Raw genomic sequence first — 25,389 nt, forward strand, 5'->3', positions numbered from 1 at the left:
GTTCCTGGAGGAGGAGAACTAGCTGATTTCTACATGTTCCAGTGGTCCCAGCCTATTTGTGGGTCTTGGGAAGAAGAGGGAAGCACATTATTCCTCCTCCCTCCACTCCAGAACAGAGAAACCCATATAATCAGGCCAGAAATCCTGCTCTAACCTGGAACTCCTGCTGACCTTTGCCACCCCATCAAGCAAGAGGAGACTGAAGGCAAGCAACAGGGGGGAATGTTTGCTCTGCATCCAGCAGCAGCGACCTGAGCCAAAGGAATGCTGCAAAGCGAGGGTGAAGCTCGGGCTTCGTAGGCTTCAGCGCCCAGCCAGCAATCCAAATCCTCACCAAGGCTTGCCAGCAAGGTGCAATAAAAGGGAAGAAGGATGCACCTCCGAACCACAGAGCCCGGGTATGTCCCAGTGAAGATGGAGGGAAGAGTGGAAGTGAGCAGACCTGGTTGTAAGCGGCCTCACCCCACCATTCCTGCCACATTTCCTCTGTTATTCTGAGCCTTCCAGCTCGCTGGTGGAGCCCAGTGGAAAGGCGCTGACGGCCGGAATCCTGCTGCTCACGGAGCTCCTCCATCCGACATCCCTGGGGAAAGCAGAGCTGCTGGGATGAGTCAAGGAAGGGAGGCTTGGCAGGCGCAGGCTCCCAGCTCAGGTCCCTGCTCCCTGCCAAGCTGACTCAGCCCAGGTCAGGCAGCGAGGAGGAGGAGGGCGAGCCATCTGAGTCAGCCGGGCCAGAGGCAGGGAGGAAGGAGCAGAACCCGGCTGATGGGAAGGGGCTGCCCCATCCCGGGAGCCGCTGTCTCTCCTGACCACGGCTCCGTGCCCCATAGGGATACAGGGCTGCTCTCCCTGCCTGTCTGGATAAACCCGAGCGCCGGTGAGGAGCAGGGGACAACCTCGGGGGACATGGATGAACTTCAGCAAGCCGGAGCTACGGGAGCGCAGGGAAGACAACCACAGCTCCGGCTCCAACGTAACCGGTGCTCACACTGCACTCATCCCGGGGGGAAGAACATCTCTGCTGTGAGAGGCTCCATCGCTGCGCCGGGTCTGAGCAATAACCATGTGGGGAGATGAACCCCACCAGGTTTAGCTCCTATCACTGGGCATTAGTTTAATTGGGCTGCGCTGCTGGGTGCTCCGTGGCCGTGCTGACAGCAGCTCCTCTCTGAGCACTGGATCCTCCCACCCGGCCTCTCCGCCAGCCCCGATGACAGCTGCTCTTTTCAGGGATGAGGAGGGGAGAGATTATGTTGTCTGGAATTGGATTTGCCCAGGTTAAGGTGGACACAAAGCAGAGCCATGGCTGGGGCGGGGTGGGGGGGGATCACTTCAGTTCATCAGCCACTGTTTCCTATGGGGGTTCACTTGTGGCTGCAGAGCTGAACGGTGGCTGACACCATGCCCTGCTCCAAAGGATCAGAAGCGAGTGGGCACAGGGAGTCATGACTAATCGCCTCTGCAGCCCAGGCAAATTGCTGCTCAGGACCAGCGCTGGTCTGGAGCTGACACCAGCCCCAGCATCGTTTCATCAACAAGAGACAAAAGGCTCCTTGGTGAGCACAGCCCCACTCCTGCACTCCAGTTCCGTGCCCCATGGAGAGCCATATCAGCCCGATCCTAACAAACGCCTTCTTTTCTTTCCCCTTCCCCCTTCTCTTTTGTGGTCCAATCTCGGCGAGTGGGAGATCCTCTGCCCGCAACCACTTCCCTTCGGATGGGCTTGGGACGCAGCCCTGGAGATGCTGCACCTTCCCACTTCCTGCAGCAGGCTCCCGAGCCCAACATCTGCAATATCAGAGGCCTTGGCTGCTGCCGCCGCTCCCTAAAGCCCGCACAGATGGAGCGGCTCAGCCTGCAACCGGGAGGTAAAGCTGGGGAACTCGAGCTCACCCCAGCCACCACGGCTCCCACCCCACGGCTCAGCCTCGCGCCCAGGGGACAGTGGTGGTTTCCTGATGTTTGCTCTTTGAAGAGCTGCACTTGACGCTCGCTGCGAGGCTGCGGAGCTCCGGGCTTCCTGCCTTCTGCTTTCCACATTATCTGCTGCCTGGAGAGCATCAGCACACGGCAAGCAGGGCCCCTTGAAAGTGAGCATCAAACCTGAGCTACCGAGGAGCTGGGAAACACTTGCTCCTGGGGAGCAGAGGGAGAGGGGGAAGGAAGGAAGGATAGAGGGAGGGAAGGAAGAAAGGAGGGAGGGAAGCAGGGAAGAAGGAAGGAGAAAAGGCCTGGAAGCACTCGCGCTGCTGAATGAACCTCTGCCTCCTGGGTATTCCAAGCTGTTCTATTTAACCCCCCCCCCATGTATCTATATCTGTAAGCAGTGCCTGCCAACAGCCTCAGAACAGCACATCCCAACAGCTCTCGAAGGTGCCACCATCCATCTACAGAGAGCCCAAGCTCCTGCTGCAGCTCAGGGACCGCTGATTGCAGCAGCAACAGAGCACAGGGGAGACCGAGTCCCTCACACGAACCTTTTGCAACAGCAAATGCAGCAGGGGCAGAGGGAAATCAGCACTGGCAAGGGAGAGAAAAAGTCAGCTTGGATGTGAGAATGGGTGGGATGGAGATGTCCAAGACACCCAGAGCCGCTGGTTCATGCAACAGCCTGGAAGGACACTGGTGTTGGAATGAAGGCGAGAGGCAAAATCCCACGGAGGAAGGCACTGAGGAGGCTCCTGAGAGGAACTGGAATGGGTGTGAGCCCAGGAGACAACACAGAGCAGCACCATCGGCAGCTCCTGGGAAAGGGCAGCTGAAGGGATGCAAAAACCACTGAGGAATGTCACCAGTGCCTGTCCCCGTCGCCTGCCTGGCACTGACAGCCGCTGCTCTACAGCATCCCATGAAACGCACCGTGACAAATGAGGTGTCCAGGGAGAGCAGGATCAGGCCTGTGCCTCCAGGGGAAAATGTCATGTCCTGAGGAGAAACTGCCCCATAAACACGAGTGCCCACGCATCCCCAGGGAATGAGTGAGCTGCGATGAGTGGCCCGGACAGGAGGGATCAGGGATGCTCTGATCAGCCTGCTCAGGGATGAGGTCACCAGCCCTGGTACGAAGACAAGATGCTCCCTGTCAGGGCGCTCCTTTTGTAGCACGAACGCAGCTTCGGTTTCAGGGAGAGCTCCCGTGAGGTCCCACAGCTTTTATTTCACATGGGACAAGTGCAAAGGCAATGTGCTTCAGAAGGGAAAATACCCCCAGCCAGCTGCGAGCAACAGCGCTGGGCTGGGAGCCTCAAACCCACCCGAACACAAAATGCGGTTTTCAGTCGCTTTTAAAGCAAATGCTGTGCAGCACAAATTAATTCACGCCCGAGCACTGAGCATCTCAGCTTATGAGCCTTTCTTTGGAAACAGTTATATTCAGCGATCTGAACCACTCCTCCTCCTCCATCTGCTCAGAAAGGATGAACAAACAAGCCATTGCTGCAAGAAGGAAGGAAGGAAGGAAGCCCGTTCAGCCATCTCCAAGGAAAACGGTGCCAGACCAGAGGAGCTCTTCCCCTTCATCCCCCCCTCCCCAAAACCCAGTAACGACATCAGCAAGAAACAGCTCCCCCAGGCAAACGTTCACCCCTGGTCGGGCTCCCCCTCACTCCCCGCACGAGGAGCCGAGCGCTGGTCACACGCAGCAACAGGTTCTGCTGCTCCCAGCTCCCTCCCACGACACGCTGCGAAATGGGACGAGTCAAAGTGCTGCCTTGACTCATCAGCCACATGATCAAAGGCTGGAGCTAAAAAGGGGGATCTGGTTTACTCACTGTCTTGGGTACAATCTGTTTCTTGGGCTGCCCGATCTTGAACGGTATCCTGGAAAAGAGAGGAGAGGGAAGGGATGAAGCAAGTGCTGCTGGTTGCAAACAGCCCAGCCCTGTGGGTCTCAGCCCCTGAGGTGGGGTTTGGGGTGAGCAGGGCTTGTCCTGGGGCAGCAACACCACATTCCATGCAGTGTGCTCCTGCTCCCAGGAGCCAATGTCCCCACTAAGGTCACGCCTGCATCTGAAACCCCCTTCCCCACCCACGAGGCAAATAAACCACAGAACCCCGGAATGGCTTGGGATGAAGGGGCCTTAAAGCTCATCCATTTCCAGCCCCTTGCTACAGGCAGGGACCAGGCTGCTCCAAGCCCCGTCCAACCTGGCCTTGAAAGGATGGAAATGCAATGGTTAGAAATGCAATGGGTGGGAATGCAATGGGTGGGAATGCAATGGATGCTCCAGCATCTATTTGAACACGTTTCAAACCAAACCCAAAAGGGAAACAGATAAATAAGCCCTGTGAATATCTAGAAAGAGGATATTAAATAAAGCAAAAGCAAATAAAGTGTCTGGAGCCGAGAGGGAGCTGCGCCCAAGCACCCCTGTGCCGTGCCGGAGCAGCCGGAGGAGCAGCTCACCTGCAGCACAGCTCCTTCATTCTTAAACCCTTCAGGATGCTTCCCAGGAAATCTGGGTTACCTGAACGAGCTTCCCCACGTGAGCGAGCTCTAAGGTGAAGCGTGCTCAGCACAAACCCCCTCCACACGCAGGGGTGGCTGGGGCCATGCTGCCCTCCGGAAAATAACCGCATCCCTTTCAGCTCTCAGGATAATCAAGATCCAGGAATTCAGTGGCTGTTTCCAACGTGTTTAAGTTAAAGAGGTGCTGCTCTGGGAAAGCATCTCCTCAAAACCTCCTGATGGTCTCTGCATCGCAGTGCTTTAACTAAAGAGAAAATGGGGCTTGCAATGGAGCGCAAGCATCTTTTCCCAGAGATGCCTCACCCAGAGCACACCTACAGCTCAGTGGCATCAGCATCGCACCCCAAATCCACACCAGCCCCCTCCTGGGATGGTGCCGAGCCCCTGCTTGGACCAGTCCAAACTCTCACTCTCCTACCCAAAGCCATGTTCAAGGGCAGGTTGGACACAGGGGCTTGGAGCAAACTGCTCCAGTCGAAAGGGTCCCTGCCCATGGCAGGGGCTGGAGCTGGAGGAACTTTAAGGTCCCTTCCAGCCCAAACCAGGCTGGGGCTCTATGGGAGAAAGCGAGCAGCGACACAACATCCCCATGGACAAAACAAGCCCCCCATCACCCGACCTGGCCACTGCTTCCAAACCAAGGGTGTAATTAGGCCCCGGTAATGCCCTGGGCCCGTGACCGGTGCAGGGCTCAGAGCAGCCCGGGGAGCAGGAGCCAACCTGAGTCACCAGCAATAAACGCAAGGGTTTTTTTCCGGAGAACTTCCTGTTTATGGTGCTCCGGTGGGAGCGATGTCATTTGGGGCTCTTTAACCCTTTCCAGCTCCATGACTCACACTCCTCTCCTAGCCAAACCCTTGGCTGCTGTGTAATTACCCTGTCAATAGCCGGGGGTGCGGCCCCGAACAGGAAGAAAGTGAAAACACAAAGGTTTTTTCCCTGTGTTTTCCTGCATGGCTCAAATATAAACTGCAATGAGGCACTTCGGTGCCCGGCTCCGGCACAGCCCGTCCCGGCGCACGCCGCCGTTTTGGAGGTGATGGCACAGATCTGCCTCGGTGGCAGGATGAGCAGATGGGGTCTTTACCCAAGGCAGTAATGACCCGGGGTTCACTGCGAGGGTGCTGAGGCGCTGGCCCAGGGTGCCCAGAGAAGCTGTGGCTGCCCCATCCCTGGCAGTGCTCAAGGCCAGGTTGGACACAGGGGCTTGGAGCAAGCTGCTCCAGTGGAAGGGGTCCCTGCCATTGGAGCTGAAGGAGCTTTAATGTTCCTTCCAACCCAAACCACTCCATGATTCTATGATAAGCCACAGCAGCTGCTGAGCATCTCCAGCAAGCGCAGGATGCAGGTTGGATCTAGGCTGGTTCCTAGTCAGAAAGCACAGTTAAAAGGGTGATTAAAGCATTGCCTCTGCATAACCTTCCCCTTGCTCTTGGGTGGCCAGCATCCACTGGCTAGATGCATTAAATCAAGGCAATACCAGCACTAAACCAGGGATACGGGGAACAGGCAAGGCAAAGCCATGAATTGCATAGGCAGAACAGGCAGCAGCTAATGGGCAGGCAGTGGGGAGCACATCCTATCCCATCCCATCCCATCCCCAATCTCCACTGCACCACAAAGGGGAAGGAATAAACCAATCCCAGCTCCTGTCTTCCAGAACAAAAGAGAGTCACCGGAGTGCTTCACAAGGCTGCAACTCCACTCTGAAGCAGTAAATATCTCTATTAGCATCGTGATGCCAGTTGGCTAATTATGGCTGTCTGGGTAAAACCTCCACAAAACAACCCTGTGCAAGTGATGTCTATTCAGCAATTATATATTTTGCTGTTCTAGTTCACAATTTGAGATAATCTTTCCTCATTTCTGAATCTTTGCCTTTTAATATGGTGCTGGGGGGGGATTAAACGCATAAGCAGGAACAAAAGATGAGAGGTATGGATCATCTCCGAGCTTTTAAGACAAACGGATGCAGCCCATGCGTTACAACACCACAACAAACTGTTGCCACCATGAATTCTTGCCTCTCCATGAGGCCCAGCCTGCAGAACAGGGGGGACACAGCAACTGCATGCTTTGAACACTGAGCTGCTGGGGGGGTTTATTCTGCTTAGGAGATGTGATGGGGATAAAGCAAACACGCTGGGGAGCGATGGGTTGGTGTCCTTCTCCATGGGCTCCCGGTTACGCCCGCTCCTGCTGCACCGAAGCGATCCAGAACTGGTGCGTTCCTTTCCTGCTCTCTCGTTTCTGCTGAGCGAGAGAAAGCTGGGGCTGTGTTTGGGGTGTGAAATCCCTTGAAATCCTGTTCCTGAAGAGCGCAAGCTGAGTCACAGCCGGAGCCTTCCCACCCCGTCCTCCCCGCCACACCGCAGGGCTGCAGGAGCATCCCGGCCCCGAGCCCCATCCCAGCGAGGTCACCGGGAGTTTGGGAAGGTAGTGGGGTTCAGCTGGGAAGGAGGAGGGAGAATGACTGCAGGGAAGGGGTGGGAAGAGCTTAAAGTAGGGAAAAAAGTGTGGGTGGAGAGAATCCTGCTAGCTTCTACTGAGGGATGTTCAGGAACCCCAGGGAGGGGAAGGTGGGAGAAGCTGTGGCCAATTCTCTCTGAAGTTTCCCCAGCAATGCCATATATTTACTTGGCTTTTCCATGTGCAAACCCAGGGCCACACACACCAAAGCAGCTCATTCTCCTCTGGATGCACAGGAGAGTTGCAGGCAGGGGAGGGAATACAGCTCAATGAGGTCCGCAGGGAGCCGGAGTTTCAAACATTGAGCTCCCACTCCTACTCTCCACCAGTCCCCTGAAAGGAAGGCTCAGAGGAATTGCCAGCATGAATCAGACCAAATCACTGCTAATTTAGGGAGGTGATGGTCCCTTTGGACCATGCAGGACATCAAACCCTGGCATCAGCCCCAGACAGCGCTCGGAATGTGCACTGGGGATAAACTCTTGGTGGATGCCACCCATTACCCGGAAGGCCCTTCCATCTGAACATCACCTTGCAACCCCTAATCAAGTCCCAGAAGATCCCTCACATTCCCTGGGGATGCTGCGGATCCAGGGGCTGGGGAGGGAGGGAGGGAAGGAAGGATGGACAAGGAGCACGCAAGGGAAGGGGAAGGGAGAACTGAATGTGCTTGCTCACACTGTGGTTTGGAGGTTGGTTAGAGAGGAAAAACAATGCCGAGACACCATCACAATCCGCTGCACACAGGGACCCACAAGCCCCAGTGTGGTACGAACTGGTGGCACCGGTACCACCACTGTCACACCAGCAACTCAGTCCACGGTTAGCCAGAAGTGCCCACTTCCCATGGAAACTTTTGGGCTCTTTTTAAGCAAGCCCAGGCAGAGCAGGCACCGGAGCTCTACACACTGCATTGCCACCTGAACTCTCAACGTTCCCTTTCTCACTGCCCTTAGCAAGTGAATGGGAGTGAGCATCTCCATGGCTGGAGCATCTCCTCTCCATCATTCCCTGTGCAGCTGTGGCTGCCCCATCCCTGGCAGTGCTCAAGGCCAGGCTGGAAGGGGCTTGGAGCACCCTGCTCTAGGGGAAGGTGTCCCTGTCCGTGGCAGGGGTTGGAGCAGGATGGGCTTTACGGTCCCTTCCAACCCAGACCATTGCAGATTCTGTGATTCTATGCAGTGCTGCGCACATCCACGCCACAAAACCCAAACCTGGGCACCAGCACCACGCGTCTCACGAGTTCGGATGTCCTAAAGGCCATCAAAAGCTGCAAAGCCATGGCCACAGGGGCTGCCCTGGATCCAGCCCTTGGAGCAGCGGGATCCCAGCCCTGCCCAGGTGAGGAAGGCAGGAAGGCAGCCCCGGGTTAGCCGTGAATCCCGAGCATCGCTCCGAATTCCTCCCTGTACTACACGGTGTCCATGGCAACTGCAGGCACCATCCCACCCCGTCCCCCCCACCCTGCCTCATAGCAACGGCTCCAAACACAGCACGAAGGCAAAGGGGTGGGGGGGAAAGAAGGGAAAAAATTATTCAAACGGATCACAAACAGCTTCTGTCGAGGGAGATGCGGTGCCAAAGCCTGCTCTGGGTTCTGTGTTTGGGGGAGGCGAGAGGGGAGGTCACAGGGTGCCGAGAGGAGCAAGGAGTCCCTCAGAAACAACCCCAGCGCGCGCTCCCACCTGCATTTCAACCCCGTCCCTGGGACTTGAGGCATGAGGCCAGGCGGGGATCTCAGGGTGAGCCCCTGCAGCGGGGCAGAAGGAGCAAAGGGATGGGAACAGCCACGCCGTGGTGCCCTGGGTGAGCGCAGGGACGGGAGGCACCCTCCTCGCCGCCGGCAGCGCAGGGGTACCCGGCTCTTTGGCGCAGGGGCCGCCGGTCTCCGTGCCTCTCACAGGGAGCCGAGCATGGTGTCAGCGTTAAAGCGACTCCAGGAATCAAGTCAGAAGCCGCTCTCCCACCCATTCCAAGATGAGCACGAGAAAAAAAATATAATGATATTTTACTCACCCATCAAAAGAAAATTACTCACGCCAGGCGCGTAGGCGAGCACAATTCTGCAGGGCTGTTTTAGGCCCTGACTCTGCTACAAAAATACCCATTTTAAGTGAAGCCTGGTTGTGAAACACAGTTGGGGCTCAACCAGAACACCGGGGTTTAGCTGCTGGGGCAAAGAAGAGAAGGTGGGAAATGGATCAGGAGAACCAAGCTAACGTGTTGATCGCAGCCCCAGGACCCAGCTCCCATCCCTCTGCTTTCATCCCGGGATGTGCAATCACATCGCATGGGCGCTGCACGTGGCTGCAGCGTGCACGGAGGTGTTTGGGAGCGGCGTGCACCTTGCTCACTGCCCTGGTATCCACTTGCTTCATCCAACCTCATTTTACCCGGTGCTCATCTCCAGCTCCCGGTATCGTTGATACTTGGAGGAACTGGGGACGCTGCCATTTACCACGTTGGGATTGGCTGGGATTTGGGCTCCATAAGAAAAACCCCATCAATATTGATTCACTGGAAAGAAAACAGTGCCTTGGGCTGTGTTTTGCATCCCACCTGCCCAACGTGGCCACAGCACAGCTCCAAAACACGGAAACCACCATGAACAAGCAATAACCCCACTCTCCCGCTGCCAGGCAGCTACGCCTGCTCCTCCCCACACTCTTCCCTTGCTAGGGAAGGTGTCAATCCATCCTTCCTGAGAGGGGCAGCTCCTCTTCTTCACCTCCACCCCCAAACATCTCAAGCAAACACGCTCCCATTGACTCTGCGTTGTGTCTGGTACCAACCCGGGGAGTTAAACAGCGCACAACCAGTTCAAACCCTGACTTTAAACCCTTGCCAGCTCCTCAGGCCACTCAGCAAGAGCACCCTGCCAAGAGGCATATGGTTTAGCAGGCCAGAGACAGCAACCCCCCATGCAGAGCAAGGATGCTGCGGTGCAACAAACCCCCCCATGCTTCACGCTGCCTCACCACCAACATTTGCCTGACATCCTTCCTCCTGCAGTAAACAGCAGCGGTGCCCAGACCATGCCAGGAAAAAACCCTTCCTGCTTGTGAAATCACCTGGGGGAGCTGGGGAAGGGAGAACAGGAGCTCTTTGGGAGCCTGGGGATGAACTGCTGCAACACTTGGGTTTACGTGGTTCCATGAGGCTTAAAATACCCTTTGGTGGTCACAAATGAGACACTTGTGGCAACAGAGGGTGTGGATGCAGTAAAGCCATCACTTCATTTCTCTTTGTTGTTTAAAAGGGAGGGATGGCCAAGGTAATCACTGGAATATTTTCCTCTCTCCTCCAAAACACACGGCCACAGGGCAGTGGGGAGGGCAGCGGGGATGAGGATGCGTTCAAGAGATCCCAATTCACAGCGCAGAAGCCGAAGGGAAGGCACCAAGCTCAGCTGAGATGCAGAAAACATCTCATCTGTCCATGCGAGGCTGTTTCCAAAACAAGCCTCCTCCTGCTCTAAATAAAGCTTAGCCTAGAAAGACAGCACTGCCTAGTTGCCTAGGTGCGGGAGTCGGGAATTTGGGGGTTTAATCCAGTCTCTGCCACCAGCTTTACTCTCTGGAGCAAAGCTTTCCTGTGCTGGTACAAGGGGTGTTGCTGTGTCCTGACGCAGAGAGCCCCAGCCCACCAAGGGCAAGGGAAAGCAAAGGATTATCCACACACAATTGCACAAGGCACCCACAATCCCAAGCACAAAGCAGCCTCCTTGCCCTTCGGGGACCCCTCAAACCAGCCTTTGCAAACCACTCAGAGGCCAAACAGGGACTGCAGGAGCTGCAGGCCAGGGCTGAGGAGGAGCCTCCGGCCTCTTGATGGGCTGCAGGAGCCTAAAGGGGGTTCAGTGGGTGCTGAGCCGGGTCCGAGGGTGCCCGTGGGCGCAGAGGGACGCACGAGACACAGGCGCGTGCCCTGACCGCTCCCGTTGTGCTGCGCAACGCTGGCTCCTTCCTCACCCGTGGCCGCGTCCTGCTCTGACCCTTGCACCCTGGCACAATGGGTGCAGGCTCCCAGCACACGTCACCCCGGGCCTGCTCCCGCTGAACTCTGGCTTCTCCCGGTGAATGGGGCCATTGATGCAGGGCGGGAGCTGCAGCCAAGAGCGCTGCTGGCAGGGGGATTGCGTCCGGGCCACACTGCGGGGTCCCAGCCCCGCGCGTCAGCGCAGCCACGGCACCCCCAGGGACTGACGCTGCCCGAGAAGAAAGGGGCTCAGATCCCAGTGAATTCCCCTCCTCCAGCCCTGACCTTTCCTTCCTCCCCGCCAGCTGTGGCAGAGCCACCCAAACGCTCAGCAAAAGCCACAGGCAACGGTCCCCAGGCCTGGTGTGGCCGAGGGACACCGGGAAGTGTTGATGCTCTGGGTAACACCTGATGAATGGGGAATAATTCTCACCCCCATTCCTCCTGGGAAGGCAATGTCACCCTCTCACGTATGGACCCTGCAGCTGCTCCTGGGCCAGGAGAGCAGAGCCGGTCTCATCCCATCCACCCTGGATCTCACTGGAGAGCCAGGGCAAAAGGCAGCTCCAAGCCCCTCATTGACCAACACTGCCTCCAGCCACGGCTGCTCCGGGGTGGGTAAAGCAGAACCACAGGAACCTGGTGGAGAACGGTTTCTTTTTAACCAAAAGGCCCCATTTTATCAGTCCCATGTGTGGGGGTCACAGAAACACAGAACCAACCAGGCTGGAAAAGGCCTCATCCAGTCCAACCCTTACCCCAGCACTGCCAATGCCACTCCTAACCCATGGCACTGAGGCCTCGTCTCCACGGGGTGTGAACACCTGCAGGGACGGTGACTGCAGCCCTGCCCTGGGCAGCCTGTTCCAATGGGGCAGGAATTGTTCCTCAGCTCCATCTGAACCTGCCCTGGTGCAGCTTGAGCCCGGTTCCTCTTGCTGAAATATTCCCAACCACAGCTCCCCTTGCTCCCAACCCTCAAATCGCCTTTAACTCCCGCCCCGGTGGACTCAACTGGAGACCTTCAGGGAAGCAGAAGCCCCCTTTCTCCTTACCCCACAACATCCCTCCCGTCCCGTCCCATCCCGGTGCTGGTTCTATGGGGCTCTCCAGGGATGAGGAATCAGGCTCCTGGGATTCATTTCTAACACTCGTTTAAGAAAGCAGCGGGGAAGAGGCCCAAGAGCAGCAACCAAAGGCCCGCGCCTGCTTCAAACACACGCAGGACCCATTGCATTGACAACAACCAAGCTTTACTTCCTCGGACCCGGGAAGGTTCACATCGCTCCGGAGCCGCGAGGCCCTCTGGAGATCCCCCAGCGCCAGCCCCGCCAGGGCAGTGCGCACAGGAACGCGTCCGTGGTGGGTCTGGGACGGCTCCAGAGGGGGAGACCCCATCACCCCCCCATGCACACACACACACCCCGGGCAGCCTGTGCCAGGGCTCCGCCGCCCTCATGCGAGGGCACACTTGTTCTGTCCGGGTCACGGCCGCGGCTCCTCGGCCTGCCCCGTGCTCCCGGCGCCTCCACGGGGCTCGGCTCTGCTCCGCCCGGGCAGGGTCCCCGCTCAGGCTGCCCCGTGCGGGCCCAGCTCCCGCAGCCTCTCCTCAAAGCGACGCTGCAGACCCCAGAGCACGGCCCCGGCCCGAGCCTCCCTGCCCGCCGGTGCGGAGCGGGGCTCGGGGCTCAGCGCCCACCGGACACCCGCACACCGCGGCCCGGCCCGGCCCAACAACACCGGGCCCGCCGGCGCCAGGCCCCGGCCTAGCGGGCCCAGCACCGCAGCGGCGACGGCGAGGGCCGGGCCGGACCCCCCCAGCGGTGCCGGGAGCAAGGGGGGGGGGGCCCGGTGCGGTGCGGAGCGGAGCGGGACGGGGAGGGGCGGGGGGCGGCCGGGCCGGGCCGGGGGCCCGCACTCACCAGCTCATGGCTCCCCTCGCCGAGCGACCGGAAGTGCCGCTCGCCTCCGCCCCGCCCCTTCCGGCAGCGCCGCCACTGGGCGGGAGGGTGATGTCGGGACGGAGCGTGACGTCACGGGGCAGAGGGGAGCGGGGAAACGGGGAGGAAGTGGGTGAAAACGGTGGGAAACGGGGAGGAAATGGGTGAAAACGGTGGGAAACGGGGAGGAAATGGGTGAAAACGGTGGAAAACGGTGGGAAACGGGGAGAAAATGAGTGAAAACGGTGGAAAACGGTGGGAAACGGAAAGAAAATGGGTGAAAACGGTGGAAAACGTTGAAAAACGGTGGAAAATGGTGAAAAACGGTGGAAAACGGTGCAAAGACCCTGGGAACGGGGGTGGCATCAAAGCAGCGGGACGAGGAGCGCCCTGAAGCGCGGGGTGGGCAGGAGCACCCCGGGGTGGGAAGAGGGGACCAGAGCATCCTAATGCAGGCAGGGGCACGGGAAGGGGGTGCTCAGGAGCACCCCGGGGTGGGGAAAGGGCAGGAGGTGCCCAGGAGCACCCTGTGATGGGCAGGGGCGCAGGGAAGGGGGTGCTCAGGAGGACCCCAAGGTGGGTGCGGGATGGGGGGGACAGGGGTGCCCCAGCTGAGCAGACCCAAGGCAGTGGAGCAGGGACGTGCAGTGCTTTCAGAGGGGCAGCAGCACCCAGGTTTGGGGAGAACCCCCCCATCCCCATCCTCAGGAGGCCGGGCACCTGTGACCAAACCCCCCCCATGTCCTCAGCACCGGCCCCATCAGCCACCACCCTGGGGTGAAGGAAAGCACCCCCAGAGCTCTGGGTGCCCTCAGAGCCCCCCATTGCCACCCACAGCGCGGTGCCAGCACGTGCAGCTGCACGGGACCCAGGGAGGAGGCCCGGGATGGGTGCCAGGGGTGGTTTATCCATGAGCAGGTGGAGGTAAACAGCAGTGATTACAGCCAGGGAGGATGATGCTAAACTGGGAAGGTGGCACCGACACCGGTGAGGACAGGGATAAGCCGGAAAGGAGCAGGAGAGGGGGACAGGGCTGGGTGGGCACCCAGGGGATGGTGTCCATGGACCCCCAGCACACAGGAGAAGGAGCCAGGGTGGTGGAGAGAGGAGGTTGAAGGTGGCACAAAGGAATCAGTTTGGGGGTGCTGATGGATGGGGGCTGGAGCAAACCCCGAGGGGAGGCAGCCGGGAGGACCCCACCGCATCCCGGCCGAGGTGTGGGGAGGAAGAGGAGGCATGGAGCGAGGCTGGTGCCAGGGTGGGTTTGCTGGTGGACACGGTGCTGGTCCTGGCTGCCGTTCCCACCGTGATGGCCCACGTTGGTGCAGGGGATGCAGTGAGGAAGAGCTGGGACAGGCGGGTCCTGGGTGTCCCGATGGCTGTGGGGCTCAGGGAGCACATCCCATAGATGCCAGGGATTCTCCTCCAAAACTCAGCCGCGAGCAGAGGTCAGAGCTGCCGCCTTGGCCGGGAACGTGGGGACGGATCCGTACGGCAGGGGGATGGGGCAGGAAATCCAGAAACCATCCAGGCCTTCCACAGAAGCCATCTCCTGCCAGGGAGGAGCTGAGGAGATCAGGGAGGGATCCCACCAATGTCTGTGGCACCGGCATCTCCCGAGTGCGTGCCGGGAGCGCCCGGATTCAGGTCCTCGTTGCTCCCAGCGCTGGGGACGGGCTCTCAGCTCTCGGTGCTCCTCCTTGCAGCAGATCCCATCCCGTGGAGCGCTCCTGGGTGTCCACATCCGCGGGGAGGAGCGAGGTGCTGCCATCGAGGGGGCAGAAGCAGCGGGGGTCCGGAGCTGTGCCACTGCAGCCCCTTCCCTCCTCCCCAGAGCGCAGGGAGCCCGCAGCCGGGATGCAGAGTGCCGTGTTTCCGTAGCAACCAGCGGGTTTCGTGCGAGGTGCCGCACGCTCTCGCCACGCGTTTCGCCACCCAAGGGTGCTCCTCACCTTCCTGCTCCGTGCAAGGGACACCCGAGTGGCAGAGCTGGTCCGCAGTGTAGCACCGGGGCCGGGACACCCCATTCACACCCAGTGGGCTCCTTCCCTGCTCCTTATCACAGTGAAGGAGCCCAAAGTGTTGGAACAAGCATCGCCGTGGCACAGCGATGGGGGTGATGTGGTCTTTGCTGTGCCACCGCCTGCCCCGTGCCCAGCATCTCCAATGTCCTCCAGCACAAGGCACCAGTGGAGATGGGCACAACCACCACCACCGTCACAGCACCCATGGGTGATGCTAGAGGCCGTGGTGGCTCTCCCCACACCATCGCCTGCATGCGCCCTGGCTCCAGCTCCTGCACATCCACTTGGCTTGTCCGAGCCATGCAAGGGGACAGAGCAGGGACTGGTGGCTCCAAAACCAACACAACCCCTGGGTGCTGAGGGATGCTCAGAGCACCAAGGGAAGGGCAGCCCTGGCTCACGCTGAGCCCGCGCCTGGTCCAGGGGCTGATCCAGCCTCGTCTCAACGGTCAACAAAAGGCTCAACCACCCGGGAACCCACTCTGGGACACAGGAGCCCACCCAGGGCAGCACCCATGAGCCCCAGCACCACAAGGTGCCATTGCTGGATGAGCCAGGCGTGCTCCCAGGTTCTCCATGACATTAAAGCTTCTCCAAGCCCAGTGAAACCCCGGGAGCAGCGGCTCCTCTGGGGCCTGCCCGCCGGTGTGAATCAAAGGCAGGAAGCTGGACAGTGGTGCCAGTGCCTCCACAGCCCGGGAATGCTGGGAAAGCCCGCGGTGCCGACGCTGGATGCCAGCAGTCCCTAGGGAATGGGGTGCTTCCAACACAACAGAGCCTGTGCGGCCCGAAGGACCCTCCGCGTCCTCCAGCACATTCCCAACTCCAGGAGAACCAGGGCTTCCTGGGGAAGGATTCAACCACCCGTGCGCCCGCTCCACATATCCATCGCCTCATCCTTGCTCCTTCTCCCACCCGTCCCTCGTGCCCGTACACGCACTGGCGCTGGAGGGATCCGGTGGTTATTTATAACCGGAGCGGCCTGGCCCGGCCCCATTCCCGTGGCGGCTCTGCAGCGGGGCGCTGGGGCGGCGGTACCGGGAGCGATCCTCTTTCGCCCACCGTTATCCGACGGATGCGGCGCGCCGGCAAAACGGTGCCGGGATCGAGGCGGCGGCGGTGGCGTTGGCGGCGCAACAAGGGGCAGGAATAAGACGCAAGGTCAAGGGCAACTCAAGGACACGGAGGATTTGGGGGTCCCGTGGGACAAGGGGGGGATGTGAGGATGGAGCCGGTCGCCTTCGGGGTCACCCAGTGTCCTGGAATGGCGGAGTCACGGCGGCGTCCTGCGGATAGAACTGAAGGAGAAGGGGGGGCTGAGAGAAGGTTGGGTTGGTGCAGAATCAATCATATCAAAAAGAACCCAGAAAATACAACACTGAAGGGGGGGGGAAGCACAAACAGGCTCCAAAGTCACCCATAAAGCAGCACAGCAGCCCCAGTCTGCCCGTCCCAAGTCACTTTAAGACCCCCTGCCAGAGGAGAAACTTCTTCCTGCTCTTTCCAAACCAATCTCCATCCTTTCTGAGCAAAGTAAAATAAAGATCTTGACTCCGGCTTTTGATTGTCAGCAAACACAATATATTTACTGCATTAGCATTTGCTCACAGTGCAAATGGTACAACAATACATCAGTTCCAGGGTCGGAGTCGGATTTTGTTTCCCTTAAAAACGCTGTGTGCATCGACGAGCATCTTCGCGTGACGACATGACAAAGGAGCAAATGAAATGTGTGTGAAAATTATCACCTTTTCACGATATCAAGCATCATTTTTTTGCCTTTGAACCTTAGTATAAGGTACTATAAATCCAAGAAATAAAAACATCCACAAAATATATTACATCTGGTGTGATTTTTTTTGTCTTTTTTTCCTCCTTTTTTTTTTTATGTGGGTTTTTTTGTGGGTTTTTTTTTTTTTTTCTCTGAGTACTCAACTTTATACAAAAGTCTCTCAAAAAATATCATTCCCTTTAGGTTTGTGTGGCGAAACCTGATTGTGGTCGGTGTGGTTTTATAATGTAGTTCCTCTCCGTTCACGGCTGCGTTCTCTCCCTTCGCTTTATTTCCTATACCTCTAGAATGTGGCGTGTGTGTGTGTGTGTGTGTGTGTGTGGTTTATTTTTCACATGCAGACATCAAACCTGGATAGCACGACCTTTTGGCAACAAAGAGTAGTATTTTTTATAGCTTTTTTTCAAAGTCATTATTCTTAATTCTTAATGAATCCTTATTTTTGCTTCTTTTAGCTTAAATGTCTGAGCACAGATTGATTAAAACAAAAGAAGAAAAAAATCAGAGCAGTCATGCAATGACATGCACATACCAGAAGGAGAAAGGAAAAGAAAAATGGGAAATAAGAGGACTAATTGATTATTTTGCCTCCTCCGGACTCGGTTGGCTTTAAAGTGACCAAATAAAAGCAACGTTTCCAGAGCTCACATTATCAAAAGTAGGCGGTAAAATCCTGGGGTGGGTTTTGGGGTTATTTTGAGGCGTTTCTGGACAGAATTTCCCTTCTGATGAAAAAGAAATAATAATAATAATAATAATAATACAAAATGAAAAGGGGGAGGGGAAATAATAAACCAACAAACCCAAAAGCTGCTGCCGGGACGTTGCTCCCCGCCGGGGGACCCGCAGCCCCCCCCCGCCCCGCCAGCCCCGCTTACCTCCGATGGGAGCCGGTGCTTGGGAACAGGGAGAGGGGGACCGGGGAGAGGGCCGGGGGGCAGAGGGGAGCCGGGGGGGCTCCGTCCATCCATCCCCGCCCGGCCGCGGGAGCTGCGGCTCGGGTCCAAGGAGGGCCCGATCCTGCCCAGCCCGGCCCCGGGGATGCGGCAACCGGGGATCCAGGTCAGCCGGGATCCCTCGGGATATGGAAGCCGGGCAGCCCGGACCAGGGCCGAGCGAAGGGTGGGTGGGCTGGACCCGGGACATGCGGGATCCGGGAGGTGCGGGATCCAGATGGACTGGACCAGGGAGGTGCGGGATCCAGGCAGGCTGGACCCGGGAGGTGCAGGATCCAGGCAGGCTGGACCCGGGATGTGCGGGATCCAGGCAGGCTGGACCCGGGAGGTGCGGGATCCAGGCAGGCTGGACCCGGGAGGTGTGGGATCCGGGAGGTGAGGGATCCAGATGGACTGGACCTGGGAGGTGTGGGATCCGGGAGGTGCGGGATCCAGATGGACTGGACACAGGAGATGCGGGATCCAGGAGGTGCAGGATCCAGATGGACTGGACCCGGGAGATGCGGGATCTGGGAGAGCTGGGTCTGGGCAATCCGGGTGTGGGTAATCCGGGTGCGGGCAGTGCGGGATCTGAGCACCGGGGTGCGGGCAGCAGGGATCCGGGTGCGGACATTCCGGGATCTAGGCAGTGCAGGGTCCTGTCGATCCAAGTGCAGGCAGGATCCGGGTGCGGGCAGCCTGGACCCGGTGAATCCGGGTGCGGGTGGCGTGGAGCCGCACAGCACAACCCCCCGGCACCCTAAACCTGGGCGACGAGGCCACTGCGGAGAGAAGAGGGGGTGCCACCAAACTGCTCCCCACGGTCCCTTCAAGCGCACGTGGTGACAGCGGGAGCGAGGGCGACGGGGGGCGAGGAGGTGGCGGCAGCGGTGGCGGGGGGCACGGCGGGGGGCTGCCCGCCCGAGCCCTTGTCGGTCTTCTTCTCCTTCTGCTTGAGGTGGATCTTGGCATGCCGCTTGCGCTCGTCGGAGCGGGCGAACTTGCGCCCGCAGAACTCGCAGGCGAAGGGCTTCTCGCCGGTGTGGGTGCGGATGTGGGTGGTGAGGTGGTCGCTGCGGCTGAAGCTCCGCATGCAGATGCGGCACTGGAAGGGTTTGTGGCCCGTGTGGATGCGGAGGTGCCGGGTGAGCTCGTCGGAGCGGGAGAAGCGGCGGTCGCAACCCTCGGCGGGGCAGGCGTGGGGCCGCTCGTGGAGCGGCGTCTTGCTGGGCCGGTTGGGATACTTGCGGGGTCGGATGGGCTTGAGGGTGAGGGGTGGCTGCGGTAGCCCCCCGAAACCCGGGTGGATCTGCTTGTCCTTGAAGGCCTTGATGGTCTCCAGCGGGGTGATGGGGGGCGGGTTGACGCGGATGGGGTCCAAGCTCTGGAAGGGTTTGTGCTCCGTGATGGTGCCCATGTCGTTGGGGTGGTGGTAGAGGTTATAGTCTGGGATCATGGGGAAGAGGTTGCTGTCCAAGGCGGGTTTGGCCGCCTGGTAATCCTGGGGGGAGTAGGTGAGGCCGGGGTTGCTTTGAGGGTCGTGGAAGGAGACGGGCTCCGGGTAGAGGTCACTGCAGGAGGAGTAGGGCGGCAGCGCGGGGTACATCTGGTCCACCTCGCCCTGCGGAGGCCCCATGCTGCCCGCCGAGCTCTGCGTGCTGGTGAGCGCGCCCGAGGACGGCGGCACCCCCAGGATGCCGGCGCTCATCAGGCTGATGATGTTGTCCTGGCACCAGTTGGAGGGCGAGTCGAAAGCGAATTTCCCCAGGTAGGTGACAGTCTTGTTGCCCGGGGCCGGTTGAAAAGTGCCCGAATAAGAGGACAATTCCTGGCCGGCTTTTTCGTTCGCTAAACCAATGTCCATAACATTATCTGCAAAGTGCGAGAGAAACGGGGCAGGGTGAGCCGGGAGGGCCGAGACGCCGCGGGGGGATGCACCGGGGATGCACGGGGCCCGCTCCTTCCTTCCCTTCGCCGCTCCCCGCATCCCCCGGCGCTGGCTGCCGGAGCCGGGCTGCCGAGGCGGGGGGGGGGGGGGGGGGGTCCCCACCGGTGGGACCCCGAGGTACCTGCGGCTACAGGTAGGCTTCCTCCCCGTCCAGCCCCGGCAGCGCCGGGCGCTCCGCGGAGCCGGTTGCGGCCGCCAGCGCCGTTACCGACTCGCAGCCTTCCCTGCGCCCATCCCCGGAGAAACACGAGCTGGGGGGGGGGATGTTTAGCCCCGTGGGGCTCCGCGTGGGAGCAGGGACCCCCCCGCCCCAACCCCGCACCCCGGGAAAGCCGATGCCGCGTCCCGCGAAGCCCACGCTGCTGCGGGCTCGGGGAGGGGGAACGGGCACGGCCACGCGTGTCCGCGGTGCCTCCGCATCCCGGAGGATCCCGGTGCGGGCGGCTGAGCCCCTCCGCGCTGCGGGGCTCCGGCTTTCCCCCTTCCACCCCCCTCCCCGCTCCCCGTGTCCTCCTCCTCCCCACGGAACCCGGCCCCGTACCTGCGGCGGCGGCTCGGCAGCAGCTCGGCGGAGCCCTGCAGCGATCGCGCCGAGCCACGGCGAGGAAAGGGGTGGGTGGGTGCGGGGGGGGGGACGCTCCCCAGCCCCAGCTCTTCCCTTCTTCCCTTTCCTCCGAGGCTCCATGACACCCTTCCCATAGCGTCCTCCTCCTCGCCCCACCGCTCCCCCCCCTTCTTCTTCTTCTTCTTCTCCCCATTTCCCCCCCCCCCCCCCCTTTTTCTTTTACCTGCAGCCATCTGGTTGTAGTGAGCCACCGAGTCGCTGCTGCTGGAGAAGATATTCAAAGAGTTGGGGATCTCCTCTGGGTACAGATTGTCAGGCAATTGGTTCATCAAAGTGTTCATGGTCCCCGGCAGCTTCTCCAGTAGTTTGCCTGTCATAGCACTGGAGGAAAAGGCTGGATCAACGTGGCTCCGAGCTCAGCTCCCGAGGAAACAACATCCGAGTGGCAAATCCGTGCGAGGGGAGTCATGCGAGAGAAAAAGTTGGGGGGGGGGGGGGGGGGGGGGGGGGAGTGGAGGGGGTGGGGGGGCGGAGGAGGAGGGGGTGCGGGGGGGGGGTGGTGTGCGGTGCTCCGTGGGTCCCTGGTGGTGTTTCCTCGACGGGGGGGGTCTGGCTGGCAGATGTTGGTTGTAGAAGCGGGTGGGAGGATTTAACCCCTCCTCTCCTCTCCTCTCCCCCCCCCGTTCCCTCCCTCCCTCCCTCCCTCGGCTCCGTTCGCAGGTTCCCTCCGCTGCCGCCCGAATGCTCCGCCGGGGACTCCGCAGCCCATTTATCCGGGCGGCGGGAGCGCTCCGTGACGTAGCTGCCCATATATGGACAGACAAAGCCGAGCCGAGGCCGAGACGTCACAATGGAAGCTCCGCACAATGGAACATTAGAAAGCAGGAAGCGGGGCCGGCGCGCGCGGGGACGGGCAACGGGGAGAGCGGTACCGGACACACCGGGTACCGGACACACCGGGCACCGGGCAGCGGGTACCGGACACACCGGGCACCGGGCAGCGGGTACCGGACACACCGGGCAACCTGCACCGGGCACCGAGTACTGGGCAACCCGCACCGGGAACCGGATACCGGACACACCGGGCAACTTGTACCGGGCAACTTGTACCAGGCAACTGCACCGGACACACCGGGCAGCTCGTACCGGGGCAGTGGGCACCGGGCAACCTGCACCGGGCACCGGGTACTGGACAACGGGCAACTTGCACTGGGTACCGGGCAATCTGCACCGGGCAACCTGCACAGGGCACCAGGCACCGGCCGCGGGTCTCCCCCTGCACCCTCACATCCCACCGGGTGTGCGGTGCCGTGTCCCGGGAGGGCGCGGGGTGCTGTGAGCCCCGGGGATGCTCAGGGCGAGGCTCTGACCTGGAGACTTCATAGCCCCCGCCTCGTCCTCCTCCGCTCCATGGGGAGCAGCAGCGAGGGGATGAACCGGCCACAAACCGCGTCCCGCAGCCCCGCGGGTGTGAGGGGGGAAACGCGGTGGGGTCGGAGCCGCAGCAGCCTGGAAACAGGCAGTGGTGACAGAGGAGGTGGCTTTGGGTGACAGAGGAGGCGGCTTTGCCCCCTCCCCGTGCCCCGGGTCCCGCGGGGATCAGTGCTTTGAATACTTTAGAACAGGTAACACTTGTTGGTCGCCTGTGATTTTAACCTCACCTCCCCCCTTTAAAAGTTTGGCACTTCCAAGGCGTCAGTAATTAGGTGGTTTCGTGCTAACTGTGCCAACTGATGCTATCTTTAAAACCCTCCGAGTTATATAGCAAATGTATGGAAAAATGCTGTGTTGCAATAGCTCCACTTACCCAATTCCTGCAGGGCCGGCTTTGCAATGGGAGCGGGATCCGCGCTACGGGAGAGCTGCGGCTGGAGGCACCGGGCACCGGCTGCGGGGTGTGTGTGGGGGGCACGGGGAGGAGGAGGCCACCGGTGCCAGCAGCCTCCGGGTTTGGGGTTGGGGAGTGGCTGGGGGGTGATGTGGGGCTCGGAGGGGTGTGTGTGGGGAGGTGTACGGGGAGTGGGGGGCTGCAGTTCCCATTGTGGCCTGTTTTGAGCTTGGGGAGGGGGTGCGTGTGCTCTACTTCAACCCCCCCATTCTCTCCAAAGGCCCCCATCAACCGCAGCCCCCCCATCCACTGCAGAGGTGCTCATCCATCGCAGGACACCGCTTTCATTAGAAGCACTCCCATTCTGTGCAGACCCCCCCATCCTGTGCACCCCCATCCTTCTCAGAGCACCCCCATCTTTCACAACCCCCCCCTCATCTTTCTCAGAGCCCCCCACCCTTCGCATCCCCCCCTCCATCCTTTGCACCTTCATCACCCCCACCCTTTGCAGGGCACCCCCTCATTTCCCCCCTCTCTACTCGCACCCGTTGCATCCCTCCAGACGCATTTACCCCCCCTCAAACGCAGCCCACACCCCCCGCCCGCCCCGCCCGTGCCCCGGCGAGGCCCGGGGGGAGCGCAACGGCGGCGGCGGAGACCGAGGTGGGGGAAAGCGGGGCGGCGGCGGGCGGGCGGCCGAGGGGAAGCACCAAACAAGGCCTGGATCCGGTCCCGCCCCCGTTGCCTTCTTTGGCGCCCGGTTCCGGCGCCCCCGGCGCTGGGGAGGTGCGGGGCGGGCGCTCAACGGGACCCGCAGCCCGTACCCCCCCCCCCCCCCCCCCCCCCCCCGGCAGCACCGCCCCGGCATTGGGGGGGGGGGGGGTGTCCCCGCCGAGCCCCCCCCTTCCGCCGTCCCCCGCCGCTTTCCCCGTCAGCGCATTCCCACGGTCGCATCCGCGGTGCCGGGGAAGCTGCGGGTCCCCCGGCCCCAAACCAGCCCGAGCCACCCCGCAGGCCGCGGCCGGCACCGCCACCGGGGCTCCCCTCCGGTCCCTCCTGTCGCTATGGGGGGGGGTGAGGGTTTGCTTGTCCTTGCTGGCACCCCAGCATCCCCGTGCGTGCTAGCCCCACGTCCGGCTCATTCCCAGCCCGGTGGGTACCTGCCCCCCATGCCATGGGCAGAGGGGGACCCTTACCCCATCCCCACGTGGCATCACGCCCTGCCACCTCGGGCTGCGGGTGCAGTGATAATACCCCAACCCCAACCTGGTTCAAAGATCCTTAATCATAAAGATCTGGTTTACACAAGGAGCTGGGTTAGGAGGGAGCTTAAACCCAGCCTGTGAGAACCCAATCCCGCACGGCCACCGTCTCGGTTACTAACAGTGGTGTGATGCCAATTGATGGGGAACGGCCTTAAGCCAAAATAAACCGAAGGCAGCCTTAGACTGGCATGAAAACGGCCGCGTGGGGGTTGGACTGGCTTAGTTACAGCTCAGCTTAATGGGTTGGAGTGTTAAGAGCAGAGTAGTTTACCCAAAGGGAGCAAGAAAAAAAACCACCACCCCCAAAACATCACCTGGGATGCTCTGAATGGGTTTGAAATACAGCTCGGTGTGGATGGAGTCTGCAGCTGAGAGCTTTCACTTGTGCTGACCACGCCACAAGCTTGTCTCAAACCCCATCCTGACCGGGGTTCAGGAAGGTGAATGATCATTGCTGGCATCAGTGGTTTCACAGCCTGGAGCCTCATCCATGGAATGCCGTGGTGCCCTCCTCAAGGCAGAGCATCACAAACCCCCATTGCCCCTGCAGTGCAAAACCTCATCGTGTTAATAAGGCACAGCTGGCCCAGCCTCCAGCTCAGCCCCCGATTCAGCTGCCTCCTTCACCCCAGGGATAATGGGGGGGATAATGGGGAGCCCTCAGAGCAGCTCCAGTGCCTGAAGGGGCTGCAGGAAACCCGGAGAGGGGCTTGGGACAAGGGCCTGTAGGGACAGGCCAAGGGGAATGGCTTTAACCTGCCAGAGGGGAGATTGAGATGAGCTCTGAGGCAGAAGCTCTTCCCTGTGAGGGTGCTGAGCGCTGGCACAGGGTGCCCAGAGAAGCTGTGGCTGCCCCATCCCTGGCAGTGCTCAAGGCCACGTTGGACACAGGGGCTTGGAACACCCTGCTCCAGTGGAAGGGGTCCCTGCCATTGGAACTGGATGAGCTTTAAGCTCCCTCCAATGCAAGCCATCCCATGAATCTGTGATTCTATATTGTTTAATAGTACCCCAGCTGAACCAAGTCCCCATAATCCCCGCTGATAAAGTGCTGGCAGCATCCCCTCATCCAGGGAGCGCCCACAGCCACCCATACATCCCTGAGCACCCCCAGCTCCCACTGCCCCCGACCCCGCTCCTCCCTATGGGGCCATGCAATCCCCGTGTGCTGCGAGTCCCTCTGGGTGCTGTCAGCTGATGGGTGATGTTCCCTTGCTCCTCTCGTCTTGTGACCGGGTCCTGCTGCTCATCACTGTGTGATTCATGTGCTGTGAGCCCCGCAGGTGCACCAGGCTGTGCCGTGGCTCTCCAGGGACCAGTGGGGCTTTTAGAAGGGGAACGGGTCAGGATTTTGTACCTAATTACTGGCAGCAGAAATGCACGTATGGAGAGGAGATCATGAGCTGGGTCCTGGTGCCTTGTGCTGAGGCAAACGGGATGGCATCACCATCCTGCCATGTGATTCCATGTTTCAGGGGCTCCGGGAGGCTCTGCGCTGTGCATGGCTGTGGGTTTCAGGCATTTGGAACCCACCGTGGTGCTGCCTCTGGTCCTGGATTCCAAAGGATGCTCAGATACAAAGCTTGAGGCGCTTCTTTGCACTACCAGAACACGGAGGTGTCGTCCCGTCCCCCCCGCCCCTTTGATGTGCTTTAGATGTAGATCTGGGGCTGGGAAGGTCACAGAGCTGTAAACAGAGCGTGGCTGCGGGGACCTGAAAGGTCACCCACCTCCCACCCCAGGCATGACTGCACCCGGGCTGCGCCTGGAGGCGGCTGCTTGGATGGTCGACAACAAAACTGCTTCTAGAGCAGCCTGGGGAAGGGGAACAATAAACCCGGAGTCTTTCAGCCCCCCAGAGCACGAGGTGGGTGCCTCAGTGGTACCCGATGGAGCCACCGGCGTCCCTCAGTGTCGTGTTTGCAGGTGGTGAGGCTGCACGGGCGGGATGCAGACATTTGCGGTGGCAAACAGCAGCTGCCCAGATGTGGCCGGTGCTGCATCAGCAGCGATTCATCCGCTGAGCATCCCGTGGATGTGGGAGATGCTCAGCACCGCAGGGTTGGATTCAGGGCAATTCCTGGAGGAGGAGGAGAGACTTTCTCCACTGCTGTTGGGTGTGGGAATTCCTCATTTCAGGCCATGCTTTGGCTGGGAGAGCTCCGGCCAAGGAGAAA

At 60.2% G+C, this 25,389-nt stretch overlaps 2 protein-coding genes across 9 annotated transcripts in view; both read right to left on the minus strand.

Annotated features, from left to right (window-relative positions):
- The window catches only part of BIN3 (bridging integrator 3), a 33,477-nt gene extending 20,596 nt beyond the window's left edge, over positions 1-12,881 (minus strand). Inside the window, exons 1-2 of one of the 4 annotated variants that reach the window (XM_057420842.1) lie at positions 12,838-12,881; positions 3,771-3,819 (exon numbers count right to left, since the gene is read on the minus strand). In XM_057420842.1, the coding sequence (XP_057276825.1) occupies positions 3,771-3,819; positions 12,838-12,845 (57 nt within the window). In that variant the 5' untranslated portion in view covers positions 12,846-12,881. Of the gene's footprint in view, positions 1-3,770; positions 3,820-7,105; positions 7,263-12,837 lie in introns of those variants that run through there. The other 3 variants (XM_057420841.1, XM_057420843.1, XM_057420844.1) reach the window with 3 other exon arrangements.
- Positions 12,882-17,913: 5,032 nt separating this feature from the next.
- Positions 17,914-21,069, minus strand: EGR3 (early growth response 3). Of its 5 annotated transcripts, none has more exons than XR_008973683.1 (3): positions 20,343-21,069; positions 18,121-19,478; positions 17,920-18,026 (listed from the first exon to the last, which is right to left on the minus strand). XR_008973683.1 is itself a non-coding variant. In XM_057420845.1 (2 exons), the coding sequence occupies exons 1-2, from the start codon at positions 20,494-20,496 to the stop codon at positions 18,436-18,438; spliced, it is 1,197 nt and encodes a 398-aa protein (XP_057276828.1). In that variant the 5' UTR covers positions 20,497-21,069; the 3' UTR covers positions 17,914-18,435. The 5 variants fall into 5 exon arrangements, 3 of the variants coding, with proteins under 3 accessions (XP_057276828.1, XP_057276831.1, XP_057276829.1); XR_008973682.1 differs by having other exon boundaries at positions 18,074-19,478; XM_057420845.1 differs by having other exon boundaries at positions 17,914-19,478.
- Positions 21,070-25,389: the final 4,320 nt, after the last annotated feature.

The sequence above is a fragment of the Pezoporus wallicus genome, unplaced genomic scaffold, assembly GCF_028554395.1.
Source record: "Pezoporus wallicus isolate ANWC-B61680 ecotype Strahan unplaced genomic scaffold, APGP_CSIRO_Pwel_v1 contig_8717, whole genome shotgun sequence".
Classification (NCBI taxonomy): domain Eukaryota; kingdom Metazoa; phylum Chordata; class Aves; order Psittaciformes; family Psittacidae; genus Pezoporus; species Pezoporus wallicus.

Excerpts from the sequence above, each read along its gene's own strand:
- EGR3 (XM_057420845.1), bottom strand. The coding sequence starts at position 20,496 with ATGACAGGCAAACTACTGGAGAAGCTGCCGGGGACCATGAACACTTTG. Across the intron at positions 19,479-20,342 it reads CTACAACCAGATGGCTGCAG|ATAATGTTATGGACATTGGT; the intron begins GTAAAAGAAAAA and ends CGCACTTTGCAG.